This window comes from Protomyctophum parallelum (assembly GCF_964188405.1).
Source record: "Protomyctophum parallelum genome assembly, chromosome: 14".
Taxonomy (NCBI): Eukaryota; Metazoa; Chordata; class Actinopteri; order Myctophiformes; family Myctophidae; genus Protomyctophum; species Protomyctophum parallelum.
This window is the reverse complement of record NC_139709.1, coordinates 21,705,405-21,729,805: the sequence shown is the minus strand read 5'-3', so window position 1 is coordinate 21,729,805 and position 24,401 is coordinate 21,705,405. Positions and strand designations below refer to the sequence as shown.

At 44.2% G+C, this 24,401-nt stretch overlaps 1 protein-coding gene across 3 annotated transcripts in view; it reads left to right on the top strand.

Moving 5' to 3' along the window:
* LOC310870883 (3',5'-cyclic-AMP phosphodiesterase 4C-like) overlaps window positions 1-24,401 on the top strand; it is a 287,386-nt gene that overhangs the window by 64,607 nt on the left and 198,378 nt on the right. For all 3 annotated transcript variants that reach the window (XR_014570277.1, XM_083782239.1, XM_083782240.1), the window contains one exon: window positions 22,518-22,630. Coding sequence is in view for 2 of the 3 variants with exons in the window: in XM_083782239.1 (XP_083638365.1) it covers window positions 22,518-22,630 (113 nt within the window). In the remaining variant the exon portion in view is untranslated. The remainder of the gene's footprint in view (window positions 1-22,517; window positions 22,631-24,401) is intronic.

The window sequence follows — 24,401 nt, the reverse complement described above, 5'->3', positions numbered from 1 at the left end:
AGCACAGATGGGGCCGTTAGGAGCCGTCCCCCAGCAGGAAAAAACACGCCAGACACAACATGACTGCGAGGAGTCCCTCATTGTCCTTCCTCCTCCGCTCCCTCCCTCCCAGAACCTTGACCTTGCCGCCGGCTCCCATCGCCGAGAAAATAGAATTCAGATATCACGACGCTGCACGTGTTGTACGCCACTGGTTCTCAGCCTTTTCTAATGTCAAGGACCGGCGGTTTGGTATGCATTGGTCTACAGACAGACCCCCATTTGACATGCTTATCTCTGGCTGGGACCCAATGCCAGCACGGTGCATGCTTGGAAGAAGGTTGTGGTGACCGGAACATTGCACGTTGGGCGGGCTGCTTTGTCTGTTTATCATAACCCTTGTGTGTACACTCTCTGAGGCACACACTGCACCTATAGACGAATCCATGGAGCAGTGCCGTGTAGGCCAGGTGTAGCTAATCAGTGCTGAGATTTAAAGCTGTACTTAATGTTACACCTCAGCTATGGCCGTGCCCTGGGCTCCCCTCCATGGATTTGTATATAATGGTCCATTTGATTCATAACTTTAAATTATTTTGCTGGCCACCCCCTGGAACGCTGGACTCTACCATATGTCGAGAACAAGCATAGTATTTGGTTTGATACGAGTAGAATCCACAGACTTCTTCTTTTTTTTGGGGGGGGGGGGGGGGGGGGTTTGCGGCCAGTATTTACACATCCATAAATGCATAGGAAAACCGAGACTAATGCATCAATGACCATAGGTGGTATCAAAAACGGAGGCATGAGGCAAACAAAAATCACTTCACTTCGAAAATATAGTATAAATGGATAGTTGCCCCCCCCCCCCCCCCCCCCATGGTCAGAAGCAAATGGAAGTCTGGATATACGTAAGCGTGTACACCTGCCACTAAACAAGCACACCAGAGAGCCAATAACAATGAGTCAATGAACGCAGCGTATAGGAAGGACGCTCTCAGCCCTCCCGTCGCCTCGTTGTCTTGTTTCTCAATACAATCATTCATTGGCAGGAAAAGGAGAACAGATTTTTCCTGTTTTTCGCCGTCTGTCTCGCCGTTTTTTGGGGATGAGGTAACAATGTTCCCACTGTTAACGAGCCGCATCACGGCGGGAAGGAGGGTACCTGCGTGTTTCCGCACGGGAGCGCCGTTGTTGACAGCAGCAACACTGAGTACCTCCATTAAAGGGATTAACGAGGGTGGAAAATGAGACTAACACACAGTTGCTCACACACACACACATGCAGCGATTTTGTGAATGGCACACATTTTCTAGCAGCTTCGGATGTTATCAGTTGATTTCATTAGCCCTTATCAACACCATGCAATGCAGCCAGTATTGTCAGCCATTGTCCGATGTGACGTTGGTTGCATTGTCCGATTATTACTAACCGTAACCCTAAATCTAACCCTAACTTGAACCCTAACGCTAACCTCAGTCGTAACCGGCCACGTAAGTCCCCTAACCTCATATCGGTCTTAACCAGCCATGTAAGTCAGTTTCACAATGTTTTCGCTTCGACGGCAGTAATTTCACTTCCACATTTCCTAGTCGCCTACCCGCGGTAGGCAGTATATGCGGAAATGTCCATATTGCATGGTCAAGATAACAATCTGGTGGTGATTATCGGTTGATAACATTCGAAGTGGGTGCATTTTCTTTGCCATTAGCCTTAAGGGTTAACTTAAGCCTCTTCGTGGCCTGAAAATCATTATGTTTGTGATGTCCGTCGACCCAACGTCCACCCACGACAAATTTATTTTTTATTTTGATCAATTTCTCAGATTCTACTGTACTTGTAGGGAGACACGGCCCACGCAAGTATAGTAATAGAAGCACACACACAGCCACGCACGCATGCACGCACGCACGCACATGCGTGGACTAGAAAGCCTGTGCGTTCGTGCGAGCATTTCTATTACTATACCACACACACACACACACACACACACACACACACACACACACACACACACACACACACACACACACACACACACACACACACACACACACACACACACACACACACACACACACACACACACCACCACCACCACCACAACAACAGTACAGGGTTCAAGATAAGTTGACTGTGGCAAGGAACCACAGGGTTCAGCAGAACAAGTTTGTTGTCAGAAAGACAAACAGACTTAGACAGAGAAATGGAATGGCAAAAGTCAGTGTTGAACCTATTTTACAATTTGTCCTACTGTAAATTACAGATCTTCAAGCAATTATTTTTCTTCAAGCTATTTTTTGTTGATTACTTTTCAGACGTCACTGTCATTGGACGGTTTGATCGTGCTTGACGTGGGGAGATGGAAATATGGAAATTAACCAAAGGAATGAAAAGTACGGCTGTCGCCTCAGATTAATCAATGAATTAATCGGTTTGATCTTAGTCAACCAAACCTTTGTTAGTTGAGGAGTCGTTTTTTATGGGTTTTTTCCATTAGCCAGTGTGAAATCAGCATTAGATGTTTACTTTTCAGCCTCAGCAACCGCTTGATTGTAGCAGCAGTGGTTTCCATCCAGTGTTAATATGATTGTAGCAGCAGTGGTTTCCATCCAGTGTTAATATGATTGTAGCAGCAGTGGTTTCCATCCAGTGTTAATATGATTGTAACAGCAGTGGTTTCCATCCAGTGTTAATATGATTGTAGCAGCAGTGGTTTCCATCCAGTGTTAATATGATTGTAACAGCAATGGTTTCCATCCAGTGTTAATATGATTGTAGCAGCAGTGGTTTCCATCCAGTGTTAATATGATTGTAGCAGCAGTGGTTTTCCAACCAGTGTTAATTTTGACAGCAAATTTGGATATAGTCTTGGTCTTAGTCTTTTGAATAACGCACCATTTAGTTTTAGTCCTATTTTAGTCATCTGAAATTGTCTTAGTCTAGTCTTAGTCGACTGAATGTCAAAATCTTAGACAAAATTAACACTGTACCCAACCTTTCATGGATCAAGGCCCACTTGAAAATCTTGCAAGCGCTCGTGTGTGTGTGTGTGTGTGTGTGGGGGGGGGGGGGGGGGGGGCATGAAAGAGAAGCAAAGGATAAGCCTAAATCAGATCAGTTACAGTTGCGTCACTGTATGCCACTCAACGCTATTAGCCATATTGTTTCTCACACGTGAGTTTACTTTTTATGCTGCACGCTTCTCCTTGGCCCATTGCACCCCAGTCTCGTGAGCCAGTGGAGCAACAAAAGCCACACTCACCCGCGGACCGAATTTGATTATGGGCTTTACTCTGAATTATGCTTGATAAGTGGTATTTTTCAGGCAAATGGCACGTTGTGACGTCTTTTGCCATCAGTGATCGGTACAAAATCTGCAACGGCTTTTTGCTGGCCTGAGCTGAATGTAGTCACGGATGCTAAAGGAGAAGCTTGGGGGCGAGATGGGGCATGTTGGACTTAGAAGGCCTTAGTTATGTTTCACTACAGCCCTTTTGACCGCCGCACTGAGCTCTTCATGTTTACGTAGCGGTGCCTAATGAAGTGGTCCTCAGACGTTTTAATTTCAAGGACCCCCGGTTTGGAATTCAATTTGGCCACGGTGGACCCCCAGAACTTTGAGAGTTCTATTTGCACACAGTGTGCCATTCACATCTGTCTTGCTTCTGAATCCTTTGGTCCCCCTTCGGAGACTTCCCATTGGCATGTTTATTCATGCTTATCTGTCCTTGTTGCACGTGCATGTCTAATTATTCTCAATGCACATCTGTTTGTGCTGCCCCGCAGGCCCATTCCCACAGTGTAGACATGGAAAGCAACCGAGTACAGTTACTCAAGTACTAAGAGTACAATTGTTAGGTACTATGACTTCACTTGACTGTTTTCATTTTTCAATACTTTAGATATTTGACAGCTTTAGTTCCTAGTTACTTCTCATATTTAGATTATTAATTCATTTTCAAAACATACATTAACCAAATGAGCCATGCTTTTTTTTTTAACTTCAACTACTGTTCAAGGCACAACACACGTTGCCAAATGCCAACACTTTTCTACTTCTTCTTAATCAAATAACATTAAATGTTACTCAAGTAAAAAAAAAATACTTGAGTATTGTACTTATAACAGGGTATACTACGGTATTTCTACATTGCTACTTAAGTACTGTAAAAGACATGTGAGTACTTCTTCCCCCCACAGTGTTGGTGTGCAACTCAAAACCACATGACTTGACTAAACAGAATGTGAGCTGACTGCCCTCCACGGCTCCATCCTAACGTACACATGCTTTACGCTCTGAGAACCATGGAGAGACACGTGAGTGTGTGCGTCAGGGCTCTAAAAGTACGTTTACTCAAGGGCTGTACTTTAGTAACACTTTGGGGTACTTTTACTTTTACCGAAGCATTTCTAATTTCCAATACTTTTACTACTACTACTCCACTACATCTCAGATCCAAATATTGCACTTTTACTCCACTACATTCATTTGACAACTTTTGGTGTGTACATTTTGAATTCCGGACTTTTACATGTAACAGAGTATTTCTATATTATTGCAGTATTCAATTACTTTTACTCAAGTAAACAATGTGAGTACTTTTTCCGCCCCTGGCCTGCGTACATGCTCGGGGTGTATGCCCCCCCCTCTCTCTTTCTTTCTCTCTCTCTTCAGTAAGCATTGCTCATCCACCTTTTGTCTCATTTTCGCGAGCGCGTCATCCAAAGCTAAACAGACCGCAATGTGAAACAGGTTTGTTCTGACATGGTAATGAGGCGGGGGTGGGGGTGGAGTCTGTGTCTGCTAATTTTTATGCACTTCTGCGGCACATCTTGATGAGCAATTGTATTTAGGGAAAATGCCACAGGATGTGTTGCTGAAGTGTGGCTTGTTGTTTGCGCGCACGTCACACTGTGGTTTTTCTGCATCGTCCTCTTTTCTGAAATGTCCTGCTTTTGCACACATCTATTACATACCTTTTTGATTAGTTTGCGACTTGCGTGTGTGTGTGTGAGACGCACACATTTTGAGGACAGTGTTCTGGGTCCTCACAAGATAAATGGGTTCTTACATAAAAATGGATTGTGGAGTTATGCTTACAATTAGAAAAAGATTAAGGCTAGCGTTAGGCATTTAGGGCTCTATTTTTGCCAGTGCCTTACCCCTTATCCCTAAACTTCTTAGCCTTTTTGTTACTATTTAAAGAAAATAGTTCAAATCTACAAGCTCACAACATGTAGATCGGCATAGAATTTAAAAAATGTTGTTCAAATTAAAAACGGCAAAGAAATTAAGACACTGGTGAAAATCGGCCCCTAGAGTTCAGAGGTTGAGGAGTTGGGTTAAATGGGGCCCTAGAGTTCAGAGGTTGAGGAGTTGGATTAAATGGGGCACCTAGAGTTCAGAGGTTGAGGAGTTGGGTTAAATGGGGCCCTAGAGTTCAGAGGTTGAGGAGTTGGGTTAAATCTGGCCCTAGAGTTCAGAGGTTGAGGAGTTGGGTTAAATCGGGCCCTAGAGCTCAGAGGTTGAGGAGTTGGGTTAAATCGGGCCCTAGAGCTCAGAGGTTGAGGAGTTGGGTTTGGAGTTTTGACTGATTTATACTTAGTTGCACGCCGATGTCACTCACCGAAAATAGCCGATCTACAAACTCGCAACTCGTTGCAGCATGACACATTGTGACTTTGTAGATCGGTTCTTTAAGGCCTTGGGGTTAAAAATGCCCACCAAAAATTAAATGGCAGTCACAAAATGTACTTCCTAGAAAGTGTGTGTGTGTGTGTGTGTGTGTGTGTGTGTGTGTGTGTGTGTGTGTGTGTCTCAGGGCATAATGGCAGAGGGAGGAAAGCAGTGCTGTTTTTACCTGCATTAAGGAGGTTATGTTTTAGCCCCCCGTCTGTTTGTTTCCTGCTCTGACTGTGACAAACATCCTGGAACTCCTCCTAAATGAATGAATGAATGGACTGCCATGAACATTCCATGCTCCCACATATTGAGAAAGGAAGAGATTTCTTTTTTTAAAGATTTGTTTTTGGCCTTTATTGATAGTACAGTATATCAAGTGAAGACTGACAGGAAAGGGAGAGACATGCAGCAAAGGTCGTCATGACTCGACCACACAACACGCTGTCAGCCCAAAGCCTATATGTGGCATGCGCCTGGACCACTAGGCCAGCAGGTGCTCGGAATAGATTATTTTATTGTGGATTTACTTTTACTTTTCGATTAATTGAGAAAAAAATAAAGGGAAGCTCCGCACACTCAGATCTGCGCACAATCAATGTATTTATTTAGCAAGCTTTCGGTCTACTGACCTTCTTCAGGCACTTTTCGATTAATTCAAATGTAATGTGCTGGCTGCAAACGTGTGTGTGTGTGTGTGTGTGTGTGTGTGTGTGTGTGTTCTTTCTCCAGAAATGAGTCAGATATTTTTGGTTTACTGCATATTGTTGACATTGGCAATTTCCTTCCAGTCAAAGGACTACATATCAAATTGACATTATGTTAGTTAGTCACACCACACTCCTGATAATTCACAGCTACATCATAGTGTTCAGCGTCTGGCTATTTGGATCCTCATCCGGTATCAACCCATTTCCTAATAATAGGCAAACACTGACGAAAATTGGCAAATTACAAGCTCAATGAACTCAACAATGCAGCAGCAAGTTGTGAGCTTGTTGCTTGGCTATTTTCGATGCAGAGATTTGCTGAACAGGAAAAATGTAGGGGACCTATACCTGTTAGCTGGGGGACTCTGGCCTGGCGTAGCCAGCCTAGTGGACCTGTTAGCTGGGGGACTCTGGCCTGGCGTAGCCAGCCTAGTGGACCTGTTAGCTGGGGGACTCTGGCCTGGCGTAGCCAGCCTAGTGGACCTGTTAGCTGGGGGACTCTGGCCTGGCGTAGCCAGCCTAGTGGACTTGTTAGCTGGGGGACTCTGGCCTGGCGTAGCCAGCCTAGTGGACCTGTTAGCTGGGGGACTCTGGCCTGGCGTAGCCAGCCTAGTGGACCTGTTAGCTGGGGGACTCTGGCCTGGCGTAGCCAGCCTAGTGGACCTGTTAGCTGGGGGACTCTGGCCTGGCATAGCCAGCCTAGTGGACCTGTTAGCTGGGGGACTCTGGCCTGGCGTAGCCAGCCTAGTGGACCTGTTAGCTGGGGGACTCTGGCCTGGCGTAGCCAGCCTAGTGGACCTGTTAGCTGGGGGACTCTGGCCTGGCGTAGCCAGCCTTTATCTGCCTTTGGTATTAGTATCGCTACGCGAGGCTAGGGGGACTTATACATTTGCTGTTTTCATTATGTCTGCACTCTTCTGAGTGCCTATTCTTAAATTTGTGTAGTAAGTTGCTATGGCAACTTCATTTTCTTTTTGCGCAAATCTCTAAAAGTGTTTTGCTGCAAGTCAATATTTATGTTGTTCCAGCTACTCTTCTAACTTGAATAATGTATGTGTGTTTCTCCCCAATTACAGTAAATCAGAAGTAGGTCATAGAAGGGCTATGACCTAGTGTTCATTTTCTGTAATTGGGGAGAAACAGCTTGTGCTTGAGTAAAATCTCCGGCATCAGCTTAGATCGGATGGGGAGGGAAGATTTATTAAAAATTTTCGTGAACCCTTGGCCTTCGCTCTAGTAAGTAGCGCCAGCCTTAGGATAAAATGTACATTATTACTGTACATCATGCCAACTTCGCACCCCAGGGCCGTCATTTATGAAACTTGCGCAGACCGAAACATTTTTGTATGTTGTTCTCAACGCAGCTGTCGGCATGTATCATTATGTTGTCAGTTTGACTGGATAGCAGCCAACGCTCATATCTCACGTCAGGTCCTAGCTTGTGTACGCAAAGGTTTTTCAGCATCCACATTCAAGCAGCATAGATCTGACAATCTAAATGTTTTTCAGCATACACATTCAAGCAGCATACAGTAGATCTGACAATCTAACAGGCATCTAAACATGTGCAGCAGACACTTCTTTGGTTATGTAAACCAGTGGTTTACTTTTTCATGTCAAGGACCCCCAAATTGATACCTATTAGCCTGCGGACCCCCATTTGAAAAGATATGCCAGGGACCCCCCAAAGGAGAAGATTTTTACGGCTCTAGCAGTGATTCTCAACCCGTTTAATTTCAAGGACCCCCAGATTGACATGCATTAGTATACGGACCCCCATTTAATGTTATTTCTATCTCTTAGACCCCCAATTTATATTGTAAAATCAATGTTAATTTAACTCATTTAAATTCATTTAATTTAACTCAAAGTGTACAAATGGGGTCCATTTGGTTCCATTTGTACAGAGGAGAACGCGTGTGTCTATCAGCGTCCCTGACGGGAATTGAAGCCGGAACCTTCTAGCTGTGAGGCAACATTGCTACTTATTGCGCCACCACAACCCTACTTATTCCAATCATGACAAATGTATCTCCCTGGTAAGGAGATACTAGCCGAATAGATGGCCAGGTTGTGCCAAAATACACATGGGCCACGGTGCGTCATCAGGCTTCACTGCTTGAATGGGGGGGATCTCTACTGCCAGGTAAAGTGCAGGATAAACATTATTCTGCCCTGTGAGGTTCTGCACAATATTGCGATATATTGCGTTTTTTTCTTTCTTCATTTCGTACATATGTTTATTTATTTTTATAAACGAGTATTTCATGAATTATGAATATAATGAAACGATAAAATAATAAGTTGTGATAATGGCAGCTGCATCTTCAAGCTTGCAACGCGGCGTGAAGCGACCTGTTTTGAGATTGCAGATCTGCAATCTTTCACTAGTTTAGGTCCCGGGCAAACGGCAAATTTCTCTTTTGGGTCTTGAGCAAAAAGGTTTGGGAACTAATTGGATGTTCTGATGCAGCCAGGGAGCCCCAACTGGGGACTGTAATGGACTCAAATGGTGTTTGACCTCCCGAAGGCTAAGCTTATACGGAAGACAACATACGTTTAGGCCAATTTTATTGTTCCACATTTTATCGTATCATCTATCGTATTTATTTTTTTACAAACGATTAAATCGATGATAGTTCAATGAACTCTCGCACCTCTAAAATTAACAAAGAGCAATCTGGATTAAAGTGCTGTTGAGGATTCAACAGGGTTGATGTCTCTCATTCTAAACTGCTCCAGCAGTCCCTTCCAGCCTCTCTGTGTAGTCGCTCAGACTATCCCGGATGTCTGTGTCGGGTTTTCCAGCCTCCCGTCCAGAGGAGAGGATCCTGAGGGCTGGAAGCGTGCAGCCTGGTTAAGTATTTGAATTATGTTATTGACGTCAGCACAGCCATAAACCTGACTGCTGGCCCATCCCTCCTGCTGCCCTGTGCCAGCACAGCTCCATGGTGCATTGTGAAGGCCTGTCAAACAGGCCTCCGCTGTGTGTGTGTGTGTGTGTGTGTGTGACTGTAGTACTTGTGAGGGCACGTATGGTAGAATGTCGGGGATTGTGTGACCATTTTCCTGGTCCTCACAAGATAAATGGATGTTTCACGGTTAAAACTGTTATATTTTTTGGCATTGGGCTTCCATTTGGAACAGATTCAGGCTGGGGTCACGGTTAGAATGAGGCATTCAGAGGTTAGGTTTAGGAGGTTGGAGTTATGCCTAGTTGTGCGCCGCCAGTGTCACGCAACAAAAATAGCCGATGTACAAGCTCACTCACACACTGTTTTGCACATCGTTGTGTTCTTCTAGATCGGCTATTTTAGACTTGAGGGTTATGGTTTATAATAAAGAAAAATAAATGTTGATGTCCTCACAAGTATTGTAATAAATGTGTGTGTGTGTGCGTGCACGCACGCAACTCAAACGCACATGCATTGGTGTGTTTTCAGCGGAACGGCTGTTGTTTTTGATAGATGAAGAGATGAAGCCGCACCATGAAGAGAACAGGGCAGGTTGTTTATGTTCCTGGGAGATGAAGACAAAGCAGTGGCAGTGTGTGGTGTGGGTGGGAATCCAACAACACACACACCACATGGTCCCCAAGAGACCGCGCGTCCTCGCACTCCATATGCCACTACTGGCAGCAGCAACAACAACAACAACTACTACTAGGGCTGGGAAATCAAGCCACAATATTTATCCAAACCGATATATAGAACCAATAACCCACTTGGACCCATTAAGACCTCAGGCCGATTCTACAAATGCCTTCTAAATCGGTTAGGTCTCTCACACTTTCAAGATTTTTCAAAAGTGTCGAAAAAATAGAAGACGTTCAAACACGCTGCAAGCTTGTAGTTCTGTTATTTTTGAATGGCCAATGCAAAAATCTAAAAGGTTTTAATGGGTTAATATTGCTCTGAAACAGATAAACACATGGACGTTGCTCATGTGGGTTAATCGAATAATTTGAGAAACAAGTTATTGGGGCAGGGACGATTACAAATATATATATAATTTATTTTTATACAATCAACTAAATGATTTGTCTGATTAAGTACCATGACCCTGCATTATGTACCTCAATGTACAATGGCGGCATGCAAAAATATTGAAAATGGAAGACCTACAAGCTCACAACGTGCCGTGAGCTTGTAGATTTGCCATTTTCACTATGACAATAAATAGTTTATGAACGAGTGAAATAATGGCGATGTCGATCTGAAGTCGTATCGCCCCAAGCTCTTAACGACATAGAACCTGAGCCACCTCATACAGGGATTATTTATTTTTAATGAGCTGTCAAATATACGGCTCATAATTTTAAGGCCTGTTTATGTGCCGGGTGAGGAATGCGCGGCCCAAAGAATAATGCCGCTAATCTGCTTTTTGTTTCTGCGACGGTGAGGAAAATGGATCAGTGTTCCGATAGCGGGGTTTGTTTTTCTCCTGTGACATTTGGCTACAGGCCTATCCGTGGGAAAATCTGAGGTGTTTACAGTGCTTGAATCTACAGTATATACACTACAGCACTGTAGCATGCAGAGGTGAAGTACAGTTACTGTAAGTGATGTGCTTGAGTACAACTTTGAGTTACTATTACTTGACTTGGGTGTTTCCGTATTCCGATTTAGGCATTTAGCAGACACAATTTACAATTTACAATTTAGGCATTTAGCAGACGCTCTTAATCCAGAGCGACTTACATTTAGGCAGAACAAAAGCATGGGAATACATCACATAAAAGCATTTATCATGAAACATGCGTAAGCTAAGAAGGTAACAGCGGAATATCTATATGACTATACATACTCAACTATACATACACTATACATAATAAACTATACATATTCACTACTATGCTATACATATGTACTATGGCGTGCTATGACTATATACAATACAATTATAGTGCTGTCTACATAACATGCTATAAGTCTGTGTCAAATGCTATCTAAGCCAACATAAATGCTATCGAAGGGGTTAGGGTAAGTGCTATGGGCCATTCACTCTTAATCCAATGCGATTTACAGTAGGCAAGAACAAAAACATGGGAATACATCATATAGGCCTACATATAGTCATCATGAATCATACATAAGCTAAGAAACTTATAGTGGAATATCTATATAATGAAACTATGCATAGATACATTTACTATATAGGGCTATGTCTACATAAAAGCTCAGCTCAGTGGCCTTGTGGTTAGAGTGTCCGCCCTGAGACTGGGAGGTTGGGGTTCAATCCCCGGGCCGGGTCATACCAAAGACTCTAAAAATGGGACCCAGTGCCTCCCTGCTTGACACTCAGCATCAAGGGTTGGATTGGGGGTAAGTCCCTGCGACATACTAGCGTCATGTCCAGGGGGTGTACTTGTACATCAAGCTGCCTCACGCTACAGAAACAGGAGATAGGCTCCTGCCCCTATGGGCCTCATGGCTCGACAAGGCTACTTACTTACTTACTACATAAAATGCTATCTATAAGTTAGATAAGTTGAGCCTTTGCATACGCCTGTAAGGTCGTCAATGCTACGGCAAGTGCTACGGGCTAAACCGTCTACTTCTACTCCGCTACATTTCAGAGGGTACTTTTCACGCCACTCTAAATACAACTTTAGATACTTAAACATTATAGATTTTGATTGATCTACAAGCTCACGACGTGTCATGATGTGACGTGTTGTGAGCTTGTAGATCTGCTAGTTTTGGATAAAGAAAAATATATATCTTCAAACACTTTTGTACTTTATTAAAGAATCTGAGTACTTGTTCCATCACTGCTGTTGAGCTGCAGACACCTGGCTGCCCTCATGTCTCCTTATCTCCCTGAGTCATCTTCATGCTGTCGTCTTTTTCTCTCACCGTTTCTTGATCTCGCTTTCATTCTTTCTTCCTCCCTCTCAGTTTGTCTCACTCGCCTTCTGTTCTCAGCCCATTATTTTCCTTTTCTCTCTCTGTTTTCTTGTGTATCTTTCTTTATCGCTCAGCAGCCAAGGCAGCTGACGTACGTGTGAATGTTTCGTGTTTTTTCGGGGTGACACTGACGTGATTCATTGTGTTTTCCCCTCAAATTCCCCACAAGTCTGTGTTTCAGGCGGCAGACAAATGTAAACACCACACCAAGCAAGTGTGTGTGGTCAAGGAGAGAGGTGTGTGTGTGTGAGTGTGTGTGTTAGATAAGACGAACTTGTTCAACTCTTTCTTTCTCCAGAAATGAGTCAGATACTTCTGGTTAACTGCGTGTTGGCATTGACATTGATCGTGTTATTTCCTGTTAGTCACACCTACATCATGGTGTTACGCTGTGTGACATTCAGCGTATGGCTATTTGGATCCGTATTCGCTATCAACACATGTTGATAGTTCCACAAACTCACAATGCAGCGCGGTGTGAATGTGCGGAGTGGCCCGGTATGGACCCCTGGGGGACTCCGGTCAACTAAGTATAATGTTTAAGTGGTTAAAGCTTCCATAAGCTACTGAGATGCTCATAATATACATTCAAAACTAGCACTTTGGTGCTTGGTGTCAGTGGTGGAAAGTAACTAAGTACTGTACAATTTTGAGGAATTTGTACTTTACTTGAGTATTTCCAACTTTTACTTCTACTCCACTACATCTCGGATCAAAATGCTGTACTTTTACTCCACTACAATTATTTGAAAACTTTAGTTTTAGTCTAGTTACTTTGTAGATTTAGATTATTGCGTGCGTAGCCGTGCTCATGGCTGATTGTTGTACTGGCTGGTTTGTGAGGTTAGAGGGAGAGAGAGCAAGAAGAGATGCAGGCTCGCTCTGCCTATACACACACACGCACACACACACACACACACACGCACACGCACGCGTTTGTATTACTACAGTATATACATGTGGGGACAAAATGGCGATTTTTCCGGCGCGTAACACCGGGACACAACTATGTATAAATCAGGCGTAACTCTAAACCTAAACTCTAAATGTTATGTTGTTTTCCTAACGCTATGATTACTGTAACTATCCAAATATTAATGTTTTCCTAACACTAAGCCTACTGTAACTACCCAAATATTTATGTTTTCCTAACACTATGCCTACTGTAACTACCCAAATATTTATTTTAATCATAAAACAACCGTTTCTCCTGTGAGGAGGACCAGTACATTGATATAGTGTACTGTACTAGGGGGGGGGGGGGGTGTTTGGCCCTCAGGTATAGTAATACAAGTGTACACACACACACACACACACACACACACACACACACACACTGAGAGCCTGTTGTCCTCTTTGCAGTATCCAGCATATGGCCAAAGCATTAGTAGTGAGTAGAGGACCAGAAGGAAAAAAAGCAATCCTCAGACAAAAATAAAGACGGCCTGTAGTCTGGAAAAGTTCAGTGTGCGTTTGTGTGTCCTGGAGTGGGACTTTTCACACTGTGACAGAGCATCGCGCCACCTTTGACAGATGACATTGTGAAATGTCTGTTGACCCATTTAGCACTGCATTTATAACCAACTAGAGGTGATGATGGATTTGTGTGTGTGTGTGTGTGTGTGTGTGTGTGTGTGTGTGTGTGTGTGTGTGTGTGTGTGTGTGTGTGTGTGTGTGTGTGTGTGTGTGTGTGTGTGTGTGTGTGTGTGTGTGTGTGTGTGTGTGTGTGTGTGTGTGTGTGTGTGTGTGTGTGTGTGTGTGTGTGTGTGTGTGTGTGTGTGTGTGTGTGTGTGTGTGTGTGTGTGTGTGTGTGTGTTCCATCATATCGGGTCTCTACTATTCTGTTATGTTTAACTAAAGTTGTTACAGTTTAGTCTTTGGCAGTGTTGTGTTGTCTTTGTGTTTCTTTAACACAAACAAATAGTTTCCACTTCGGTGCCATCACATTGGCGTCACAAACCGTTTATTTTAGGCCTGTCCATGTTAAACAATCACTTGTTAGTTGTTACTGTAGCCGATGCCTTGCCTTACCTTTATAGTCTCACAAAAATAGAAAATAGCCAATCTACAAAGCTCTGCTATTTTCACTATATGTCTGTCAACAGTCAAACAAAACTCGAGGGAGGGCAGAATCCATTTGTACCGGCCATCGTACCGTGTCCTCCATGGTGTCCTAAACATGGTGTCCTCCATGGTGTCCTCCATGGTGTCCTCCATGGTGTCCTCTACATGGTGTCCTCCATGGTGTCCTCCATGGTGTCCTCCATGGTGTCCTCTACATGGTGTCCTCCATGGTGTCCTCTACATGGTGTCCTCCATGGTGTCCTCCATGGTGTCCTCTACATGGTGTCCTCCATGGTGTCCTCTACATGGTGTCCTCCATGGTGTCCTCTACATGGTGTCCTCTACATGGTGTCCTCCATGGTGTCCTCTACATGGTGTCCTCCATGGTGTCCTCCATGGTGTCCTCTACATGGTGTCCTCCATGGTGTCCTCTACATGGTGTCCTCCATGGTGTCCTCCATGGTGTCCTCTACATGGTGTCCTCCATGGTGTCCTCCATGGTGTCCTCTACATAGTGTCCTCCATGGTGTCCTCTACATGGTGTCCTCTACATGGTGTCCTCTACATGGTGTCCTCTACATGGTGTCCTCCAAAATGGTAGAGGAATGACAGAGTTACCATTTGGGGGTATCTGGGGGTCCCCGAAACTTGAGACCCCCAAAGATTCCAACGAGCCCACCCCCGTCCAAAACGGTAGAGAAATGACAGAGTTACCATTTGGGGGTTCCTGGGGGTCCCCAAACCTTGAGACCCCCAAAGACGCCCCCAGGGGGGCGACACGATTCCAACGAGCCCACCCCCGTCCAAAACTGTAGAGAAATGACAGAGTTACCATTTGGGGGTCCCTGGGGGTCCCCGAACCTTGAGACCCCCAAAGACGCCCCCAGGGGGGCGACACGAGAATAATATGAACCACTTTGGACCCTAGCGTCCCTATTGGCGAAGATTCGTCAAATAGCCCATCTTCAAGCTCACAAAGCGTTGTGAGCTTGTAGATCAGCTATGTTCAGTAATAGTGTCGAGGTATCGAGTAAGTATTAAATACTGAAGTAAATCTACTTAGTTACTTAGTTTCCACCTGTATAAACATAATGGGGTTAGTGATGTTAGTGATGTTAGTGATGTAGTAATTTGGCTGCCCATGTTCACAGTTTAGTTCATCGTATGTTTATGACACCCTGTTAAAGAGTAGAAACCATGCTACAAAGCAGCATGTTAAAACACTCTACAAATGAGCAATGAAATAGACCAATAATATCTCTCGCTCTCTACTCTAAATTGTCTCCGTTTCCTCATAAAATGAAGGCACTTGTAATTCCTTCTAATAAACGGCTTCTGTGTTTGGATACAGTCACTTTTAAGATCTTTTTCCATTCTCTAGTATTTGGAGTGTTCCACAGTGTAATCCAGTGGAAGCCACTGGTGTGGCTTTCTTTGACTGAGCGATTCAACCGAAATGTCCTTGTTTTACACCACAACATTAACTCATCTGTCCTCTCTGTATAGTAGGGGACCCCTAGTAAAATCTGTAACAGTTTGACAACTGAAATCCTATTTTATAATTTGGCTATTCGAAAATAGCCAGTCTACAAGCTCACAATGCGTTGCGATGCACACACTGTGAACTCATAGATCGTCTATTTTCAAAACATTTTGATTTTTTAAAAATAATTGTTAAAGCTTTTAACAGACTAAATGTCTCTTAATGGGGGTCTCGGGCACCAAACATTTTCAGATGGGGGGGGGGGGGGGGGTCCGGGGTCAAATCCATTTCAGTCTGGGCCTGGGGTCCTTCCTGGACATGAAAACATTTGGAGAACCACTGCTCTTTAGACTAGTAGGAACTGGAAGCGAATCGCTGTCGAGACGAGGCGGCCCATGTGATTTGAGCCTTTGATGTCTTCTGACTGCCCTGCAAAAAGCCCTCTAATGTCTCTATAATATCCCCGTCGTAGGGAACCAGGGGCAGGATGTGGTCAATACCTTCTTGGCACGGTCTCCCCCGTTGGTTCCTATACGGCTCAGGGCAGCCGCACGCTGGTGTGTGTGTGCCTGCGTTCAACATCCCTCGCCGCCTTGCCTTGCTTTGATCTCGTCCACCCCCCCCCCCCCCAGCCCCTCCTTCTTTTCCTTTTGCTCCGTGTCACTGACTTTTACATGACTAAAATGCCACGGGTGTCTGGGAGTCGTTTTGGGTTATGGGGGGGGGATCATGGATTAGACTTCTCAATTACATATCGTGTAGAAAATGTTGGTGAAAACCTTTCAGCTTGGGACCCAAGACTATCCTACAGTACATACCTTGTTGTATGGCAGTACTAGAGTTGCAATAGTAGCAAAATTAGCTAAAATAGTCAACAACTTGCTTGTGGATCTGCTATTATAACTACTTTTTGGAAGAATTGTACCTATGTTTGCTCATTTCTGGACTTTTCTGCCCATATTAATGACAATGATGACACAAAATAGGGATGCCTGTTTGAGTGTTAACCCATGCCTGTGCTTCTCTGTCACAAAATGTATTGAGTTCCGGGTCTAAGGCCAAATATTCATAAAATTTCCGGGGTCCTTAATTTAGATGAAAAAGTTTGAGAACCACAACATATAACTGTTAGGATTTAGAAGGTAATCGGCCTCTTATGGGTCTTATGGGTTGATAAGGACCACTTTTCAACCTATACCATATAATTGGTCCTCACTCATTTTCATGATTAAACAGTACACATGTTTTTCTACTGTGTCTCATAGGAGGGCTGTTGGCAGTTCAGAAACCCGTCTTCCAGTGACATACTCCTTAGGCTTTTTTTTAAACAAGATTCAGTGATTTGGGTGATTTCGAAAAAACCTTGGTCCGCCCCGGTAACAAGATGTGCACATGCACGCACAGTGGGGGGACACGCGACAGGCCAACAGCACACACACCAAGGCCTGCCCCCGCTCGATCATGATTGGCGGAAAGCCCCTCTTTATCCTGATTGGATGAAGTCTGGGCCACCTAGCCAAAAGCGAAACCTACGGTTTTTTGACCGCCAGGGGTTAACTGGGGACAGGGAGGAACTCCTTATACAGTATGGTCAGCACACTCTATAGTAGGGAGGATTATCACAACAAAACAAAAAAAGAAGTGATATTTGAATTAAGTGAAATCACTGAATATACCTTTAAATATATTTAGATTTTTATTATCACGAGAACAATGGCTTCCATTATCGCATTGCAACTTTTCAGGAATCGAAAGCCTTAGCTTGCATCGATGATGTCCCTGATAGACTGGTTTCTGAACTGCCCACAGCCCTCCTATGAGACACAGACTGAGTAGAACAAAACTGTGCATGAAGACTGGTTGAAAAGTGGTGAAGTGGTCCTTTTTAAGAGGTCAATTTCATCCAGGGGGCTTCGTGCACATGCAAGCCTTTTGTGCATGCGTTCATGTGAGGAATCTCTGTACTGTATATACTGTATACGCAGTACGAGGCTCGAGGAGTCGTGGCACATCGCGGGTCGCCAGCCGCCGCTTGAGAGCCGCCGTGGCAGATAGATGGCGTGACAACCAACCATATACATAGGTAATCCTGTATAATTACTCCCCCTCCCTTTTTGGGGGTCCCAAGAGCCCTGGTCATCATTATTACGCTGTGCGACTGTACCTTTCATTAGCAGCGACCGCACGCCAACTGCATGCGCACCGTGCAGAATCTGATTCCACTGGAGCCCTTTGTTTTAAACAGCAGCGGTTCGTTGAGCCTTTTATGTCATCACAGTGCTTTGATGTGCTTTGATCCACTATATTGACGTAAATTGGGAGGGGGGGGGGGGGGGGGGGGCACGCGGGTCGTCCTGTTGTGCTAAGCATATGGGCTAAATCTCTTCCATGTGTGAAGCCCTCTATGAAGTAAAGATGAGTGTTTTCCATACTTACTTCTTCCTCCACGGCTCCTTTTTCTAAGTACATTTACTCAAGTACTGGTCCTTGAGGTTTTACTCACTACAGCTGTTGAAAACTTTAGCTACTTTAGATTATTATTACAAAACTTATATCGGACAATTAAACCCTATTTTATACTAATCGGAAATAATATTTTCTTAAAAGATTTTGACAGATTTTGATTACTTTAGGGATCAAAAAATGTGTACAATGAAAACCTTTACTGTATGCCTTCAATGTTCTCTCCCTCTGGGCCCAGATTATTATTTTAAATAATCACCCTGTGCGATATACCCTTCCAAGCTGAATTCTGAACGTATTTGCATTATTATCTTTGATTATTTTATCACATTTCATCGACAAGATGCCTGACACAATGCAACCTAATTCCTGGCGACAGGGTTGTTTTAGTCAAGTTGACCGTTTGTCTTTGACAGTGACTGACCCCCAGCTCCGACTAAAAACTCCTCTCCGTGTTTTGTGTAAGTTCAGGGCCAGAGAGGAAGTGCTTTGGTTTCTTTGGCACCGAGTCAAACCCTGGTCTGGACTCCCCCCAATTCAGGGAGTCAAAGTTTGCCTCTCATGTTGCTTGTGCAAACACAGCGTTTGCTGTTTGATACAGGCTTTTTTTTTTCTCTCTCTCTCTGTCCAGAGGGTATGGGATGGTAGACAGCCGGTTGGGCCAGCGTGGTGATGGTGCCAAAGCCAGTTGCTATTGCAACTCTGTAAAGCAGACATTCCCAAACATTTTCAACTCAAACCTCCAAACAGAAATGAATGAATAACTAGTAACTACCTAAGCCCGGGACAGGTGGCCATTTTCTGGTTCCATCGTTCCAGACCCCATTCATTTTTCCCATAGAGATTTCCAAACACATTTATATAAATTAATTTAAGCCTAGAATCAAGCCATCCGGGATCCTGGTGAATTATGACCATAAAACACTTTATTCTGTGAAAAGAAAAGATATATTGAATTATATACTATATTTAATAAATACCTTTTTGTTTTTCGGCTTTCATTATTATTTTCACATAATCATTTTTTTATGGTCATGATTCACCAGGATCCTGGATTCTAGGCTTAAAATAATTGATATAAATATGTTTCGAAATCTCTATGGGGAAAATAAATGGGGACCGATGGAACCAGAAAACGGCTACCACTGCAATGCTATTTTCTGTATTTCTTATTAAAAGGTTTGACATTTCCTTTCTGTGTGGAGTTTGCATGTTCTCCCCGTGTCCCCTAGGGTAGATACCCTCACAAAAACATGCCGTAATCCTGGTCTCTAAAACCTCCCCCTGGCCAGCCGGGGCGCCTGATGGAGGGGAAAGGAACTGGTCGGAATAACGTGTCCCTTCCACGCGCTACGTCCGGCCGGGGAAATTCCCCTCTGTCAGGTGAAAAGAAGCAGCTTGGACTCCTCATGCATAGAATGAGGCATGAGGTCAGTCCGCTGCCCCCCCAGGTTGGCAGAGGAAGTGTAGCGCCCAGGATTACATAGATAATTGGCACTGGGTGATAAGAAAACTGGGTTACAAAATCGTGGGATAAAAATGTAGTTAAAAAAAAAAAAAAAAGTTTGACATTTATTTCTGACATTCCAGTACTCACATTTTGTACATAAAAGTACAGTATTTGAGTAGATGTGTTTGGTTACTTTAAACCGCTGCCTTGAAGGAGTCTGGACAGCGTAGTTCTTTAAACCACTGCCTTGAAGGAGTCTGGACAGCGTAGTTCTTTAAACCACTGCCTTGAAGGAGTCTGGACAGCGTAGTTCTTTAAACCACTGCCTTGAAGGAGTCTGGACAGCGTAGTTCTTTAAACCACTGCCTTGAAGGAGTCTGGACAGCGTAGTTCTTTAAACCACTGCCTTGAAGGAGTCTGGACAGCGTAGTTCTTTAAACCACTGCCTTGAAGGAGTCTGGACAGCGTAGTTCTTTAAACCACTGCCTTGAAGGAGTCTGGACAGCGTAGTTCTTTAAACCACTGCCTTGAAGGAGTCTGGACAGCGTAGTTCTTTAAACCACTGCCTTGAAGGAGTCTGGACAGCGTAGTTCTTTAAACCACTGCCTTGAAGGAGGAAGTCTGAACAGCGTAGTTCTTTAAACCACTGCCTTGAAGGAGTCTGGACAGCGTAGTTCTTTAAACCACTGCCTTGAAGGAGTCTGGACAGCGTAGTTCTTTAAACCACTGCCTTGAAGGAGGAAGTCTGGACAGCGTAGTTTAGAAGAAGCAGCCTGAGGCCTCAGGTGAATCAGGTTTTGGAATCTGCTGCAGGTTGTCTTTGTGGCAAAGTACTGTACTTAAGTACAATTGTGAATTATTTTTTAACTTTACTGGACTACTTCCAATTTTTAATGCTTTTACTTCTACTAACTCCACTACATCTCAGAGGCAAATATTGCACTTTTACTCCACTACATATTTGTAGTGTATTTGTATATTTGTATTATTATTATCATTACGAAACATACGTTAACCACTTCAGCGCTATTCTCTACAAGCGCTGTAGATCTGCTATTCTCAAATATTTAGTACTTTTACGTTTGGTACTTAAAGTATCAAGGTCAAGGTAAACTTTATTGTCCACAAGGGAAATTTGTCTTGGGCTTTCACCCCAGCTACAGCCACACATAAAACATCAATGACGATTGACGAACAAAAATACATTACAGAGGGAGACACGACATTACACAATTGCACACATGATGTGGATAATCTAGCCTCACACAGTTACTGCTGTTTCAGAGCCTCGTTCAACATCGTAGTTGATGCTGGTACAAACGATTTTTTAAATCTGATGTACTTCCACTTTGGTTCTTTGTATCTTCTCCCAAGTATATTTTGATGCCAATACGTTTGTACTTTTATTAAGTAACTTTTTTAACACAGGCCTTTTACTTGTAACAGAGTGTTTTTTTATAATGTGGTATTGCTATTACATTTTGAATTCAATTCCACTAACCACTTCACATCTGGCGTCCCTATTTTGGACAGGTCACTAGTATAGACGAAAACTGTCCAAGGTAGTGAAAATACCAAATCTACTAGCTCACAATGCATCACATGGGAACACGTTGTGAGGTTGTAGGTCAGCTATTTTTTACTATGAATTGTACAACATATATTATCCTGATATTTTGGGATCCCTTCCTGCAGTGATATCGTATCATAGCTTATGCAACAGATTGACACGTCAATCTGTCCCACACTTTTTGTCTTCTGCTTTGGGGGTAAAAAAGAAAGTGAAAAGGGGTGCATGAGTTCGCCTGAATGGACTCCGCCTCTTCCAAAAGCCGCCTCAGGGGTGCGTGTGCATGCGTGTGTGTGTGTGTGTGTGTGTGTGTGTGTGTGTGTGTGTGTTTGTGTTTGTGTGCATACTTTTGAGGGCCCCACAAGCATAGTAGAATTTTAGAAAGACTTATAGGACAGTCTTCCTGGTCTTACATGGCTCTTATGGTTTAAACAAAGATTCTTAGTGTCAGGTTTACAGTTGGGAAAAGATTCAGGTTGCACAGTTGGCGTAAAACTGCAAAAGATTTCATAGAATCAACCTAAAATGTTGACTGTCTCTCAAGTGCAGTAATCCAAGTGTGTGTGTGTGTGTGTGTGTGTGTGTGTGTGTGAGAGAGAGAGAGAGTGTGTGAGAGAGAGGAGAAGGGGGGTTAGTGGGGTCATTGACACAGCTACAGCAGGAGGCAGCAGACCGCCTAGTTCGCACGACAGGGTTAAGGCGGGAGAGAGGGAAGGAGAGAGAGAGAGAGAGAGTGGGAATGGGACAGAACGGGAGGGGGGCGCACAGGGAGCACGGGAGCGAGGGAAAGAAGGGCATATTGACAAAGGGAGACGGTGCAAAGAGGCGAGAGAGAGAGGGAGAGAAAGCTGGAGAAACGTGCCGAAACGGCATCGCATTCCCCCCCTGGAGCAGGACTTTTCTTTCCACTGAAGTTGTTCAGGACCCCCGCGTTAACGGCATGAAGGAGCAGCTGTGTGGCGTGCACACCTCCTCCTCGTGCTCCCTCTCTCCCCCCTGCTGCTCCTCGTCCACTGCGGGACGTCCCGTTGGTGGTGGTGGTGTGGGGCAGCCCACCTCCTCCTCGTCCTCCGTAAGGACTGGACCTGGACCCCCGCAGCAGCAGCATGCTGCCTCAGTGCCGCCGGGGGGCTCCTCCGCCGACGTCGTGAACAACATGGACCCTCTGGGACCCTCTGAGTACATGTCCGTGTGTCTGTTGGCAGATGAGACGTACCAGAAGCTGGCGATGGAGACCATGGAGGAGCTGGACTGGTGTCTGGACCAGCTGGAGACCATCCAGACCTATCGCTCTGTCAGTGACATGGCCTCCAACAAGGTAAGACTATCGCTCTGTCAGTGACATGGCCTCCAACAAGGTAAGACTATCGCTCTGTCAGTGACATGGCCTCCAACAAGGTAAGACTATCACTCTGTCAGTGACATGGCCTCCAACAAGGTAAGACTATCACTCTGTCAGTGACATGGCCTCCAACAAGGTAAGACTATCACTCTGTCAGTGACATGGCCTCCAACAAGGTAAGACTATCACTCTGTCAGTGACATGGCCTCCAACAAGGTAAGACTATTGCTCTGTCAGTGACATGGCCTCCAACAAGGTAAGACTATTGCTCTGTCAGTGACATGGGCTCCAACAAGTTAAGACTATTGCTCTGTCAGTGACATGGCCTCCAACAAGGTAAGACTATTGCTCTGTCAGTGACATGGCCTCCAACAAGGTAAGACTATTGCTCTGTCAGTGACATGGCCTCCAACAGGGGTGCATACTTAGACATGGGTTAAGGTTAGGTTTAGGTGTGCTGCCGCGTGGGAGGTTAGGTTTAGGATGAGGGTTTGAAATAGGTTGTAGTTGTAGGACTAATGACTGGTCTAACCAATGACTAGTCTAAACCAAAAACTGTCTAAACTAAGTACTGCACCCCCACTTGGAGGGTGGTTAATTTTTAATGGGAGCCTATTGTCAGTATTGATATTTGTTGAACATTTTCTAAATCTACATTTTAATACAGGAATGGCATTGATATTAAAATGAAAATGTACTTTATAATATGTACTTTTGAATACTTGAGTAATTTTTAAAAGCAACTGGAATAATATTTGACCATGAATATCTATACTTTGACTCGAGTACTAGGGTTGAGTACTTTTGTCCACCACTGGACGTGAAAGCATCTTCCTTTCATGGCACCTGAAAACCACACTCTGTTTCAGTCGAATGAGTCTGAAGTTCTCCTGTTTTGAGAACCCTTTTGAAATAAGTGTTTAATGTACCTCTGTGTAAAATGGCCAGTGGGGATGATGTCTGTGTTACAGTATGTCTACTGTGGACATAATGACCCTGAAACGTTTTAAGCTCACCTTCCCATGCGGTTGTTCTCCTACCATCCGTGGACCTTTCAGTCCAAACGTGTGTCGGGCGGTGCATCGTATTCACTGAAACCCTAAATCAGGGGTCCTCGGAGTTACTACAGAGAAGCCGGCAAATCTTTATTTTATTTTTACATTAACGACTTGAACCCTATACCCTAAACACTATTCTGAAGAGAACTTTAGCCAAAAATAGCAGATCTACAAGCTTGTAGTTCGGCTATTTTTGGAAAAGAGGTAAAGAGGGGGGAAAAAGCAGAAAGTACAGATAAAACAATTCAATTAAATATAGTGGGGGTCCCTGCTTCAGCTCTCTCTCTCTCTCTCAGCTAGGGGGTTCTAGCTGAGCTGACCCCTGCCCTAAACACACAGTTAACCTTCTCTCTGTTCAAGTTCTGCTAGTATCTCTTTGCTGAAATCTACAATATTGTAGGTCTCCTATTTTTGCCAAATGTTTGCCCCATTCATGTATTTGGCCACGGACCCACATCTGAAAATATTTTTTACCAGGGATCCCCCAATCCCCATACAAGATGTGTGTTGTTCAAATGTTTCGGAAATACTCCATGTATTTAACCTTAAAAAATTAAAAAAAAAAAAATAGCCAAGGTATTTATGAGGTTACTGTGGACGCACTTGAACCCCCCACTGAGCCCTGGTGGTCCCCAGACCCCACTTTGAGAACACCCGAGCTATGTTTTGTGTAGTTAACCGGTCTGCAA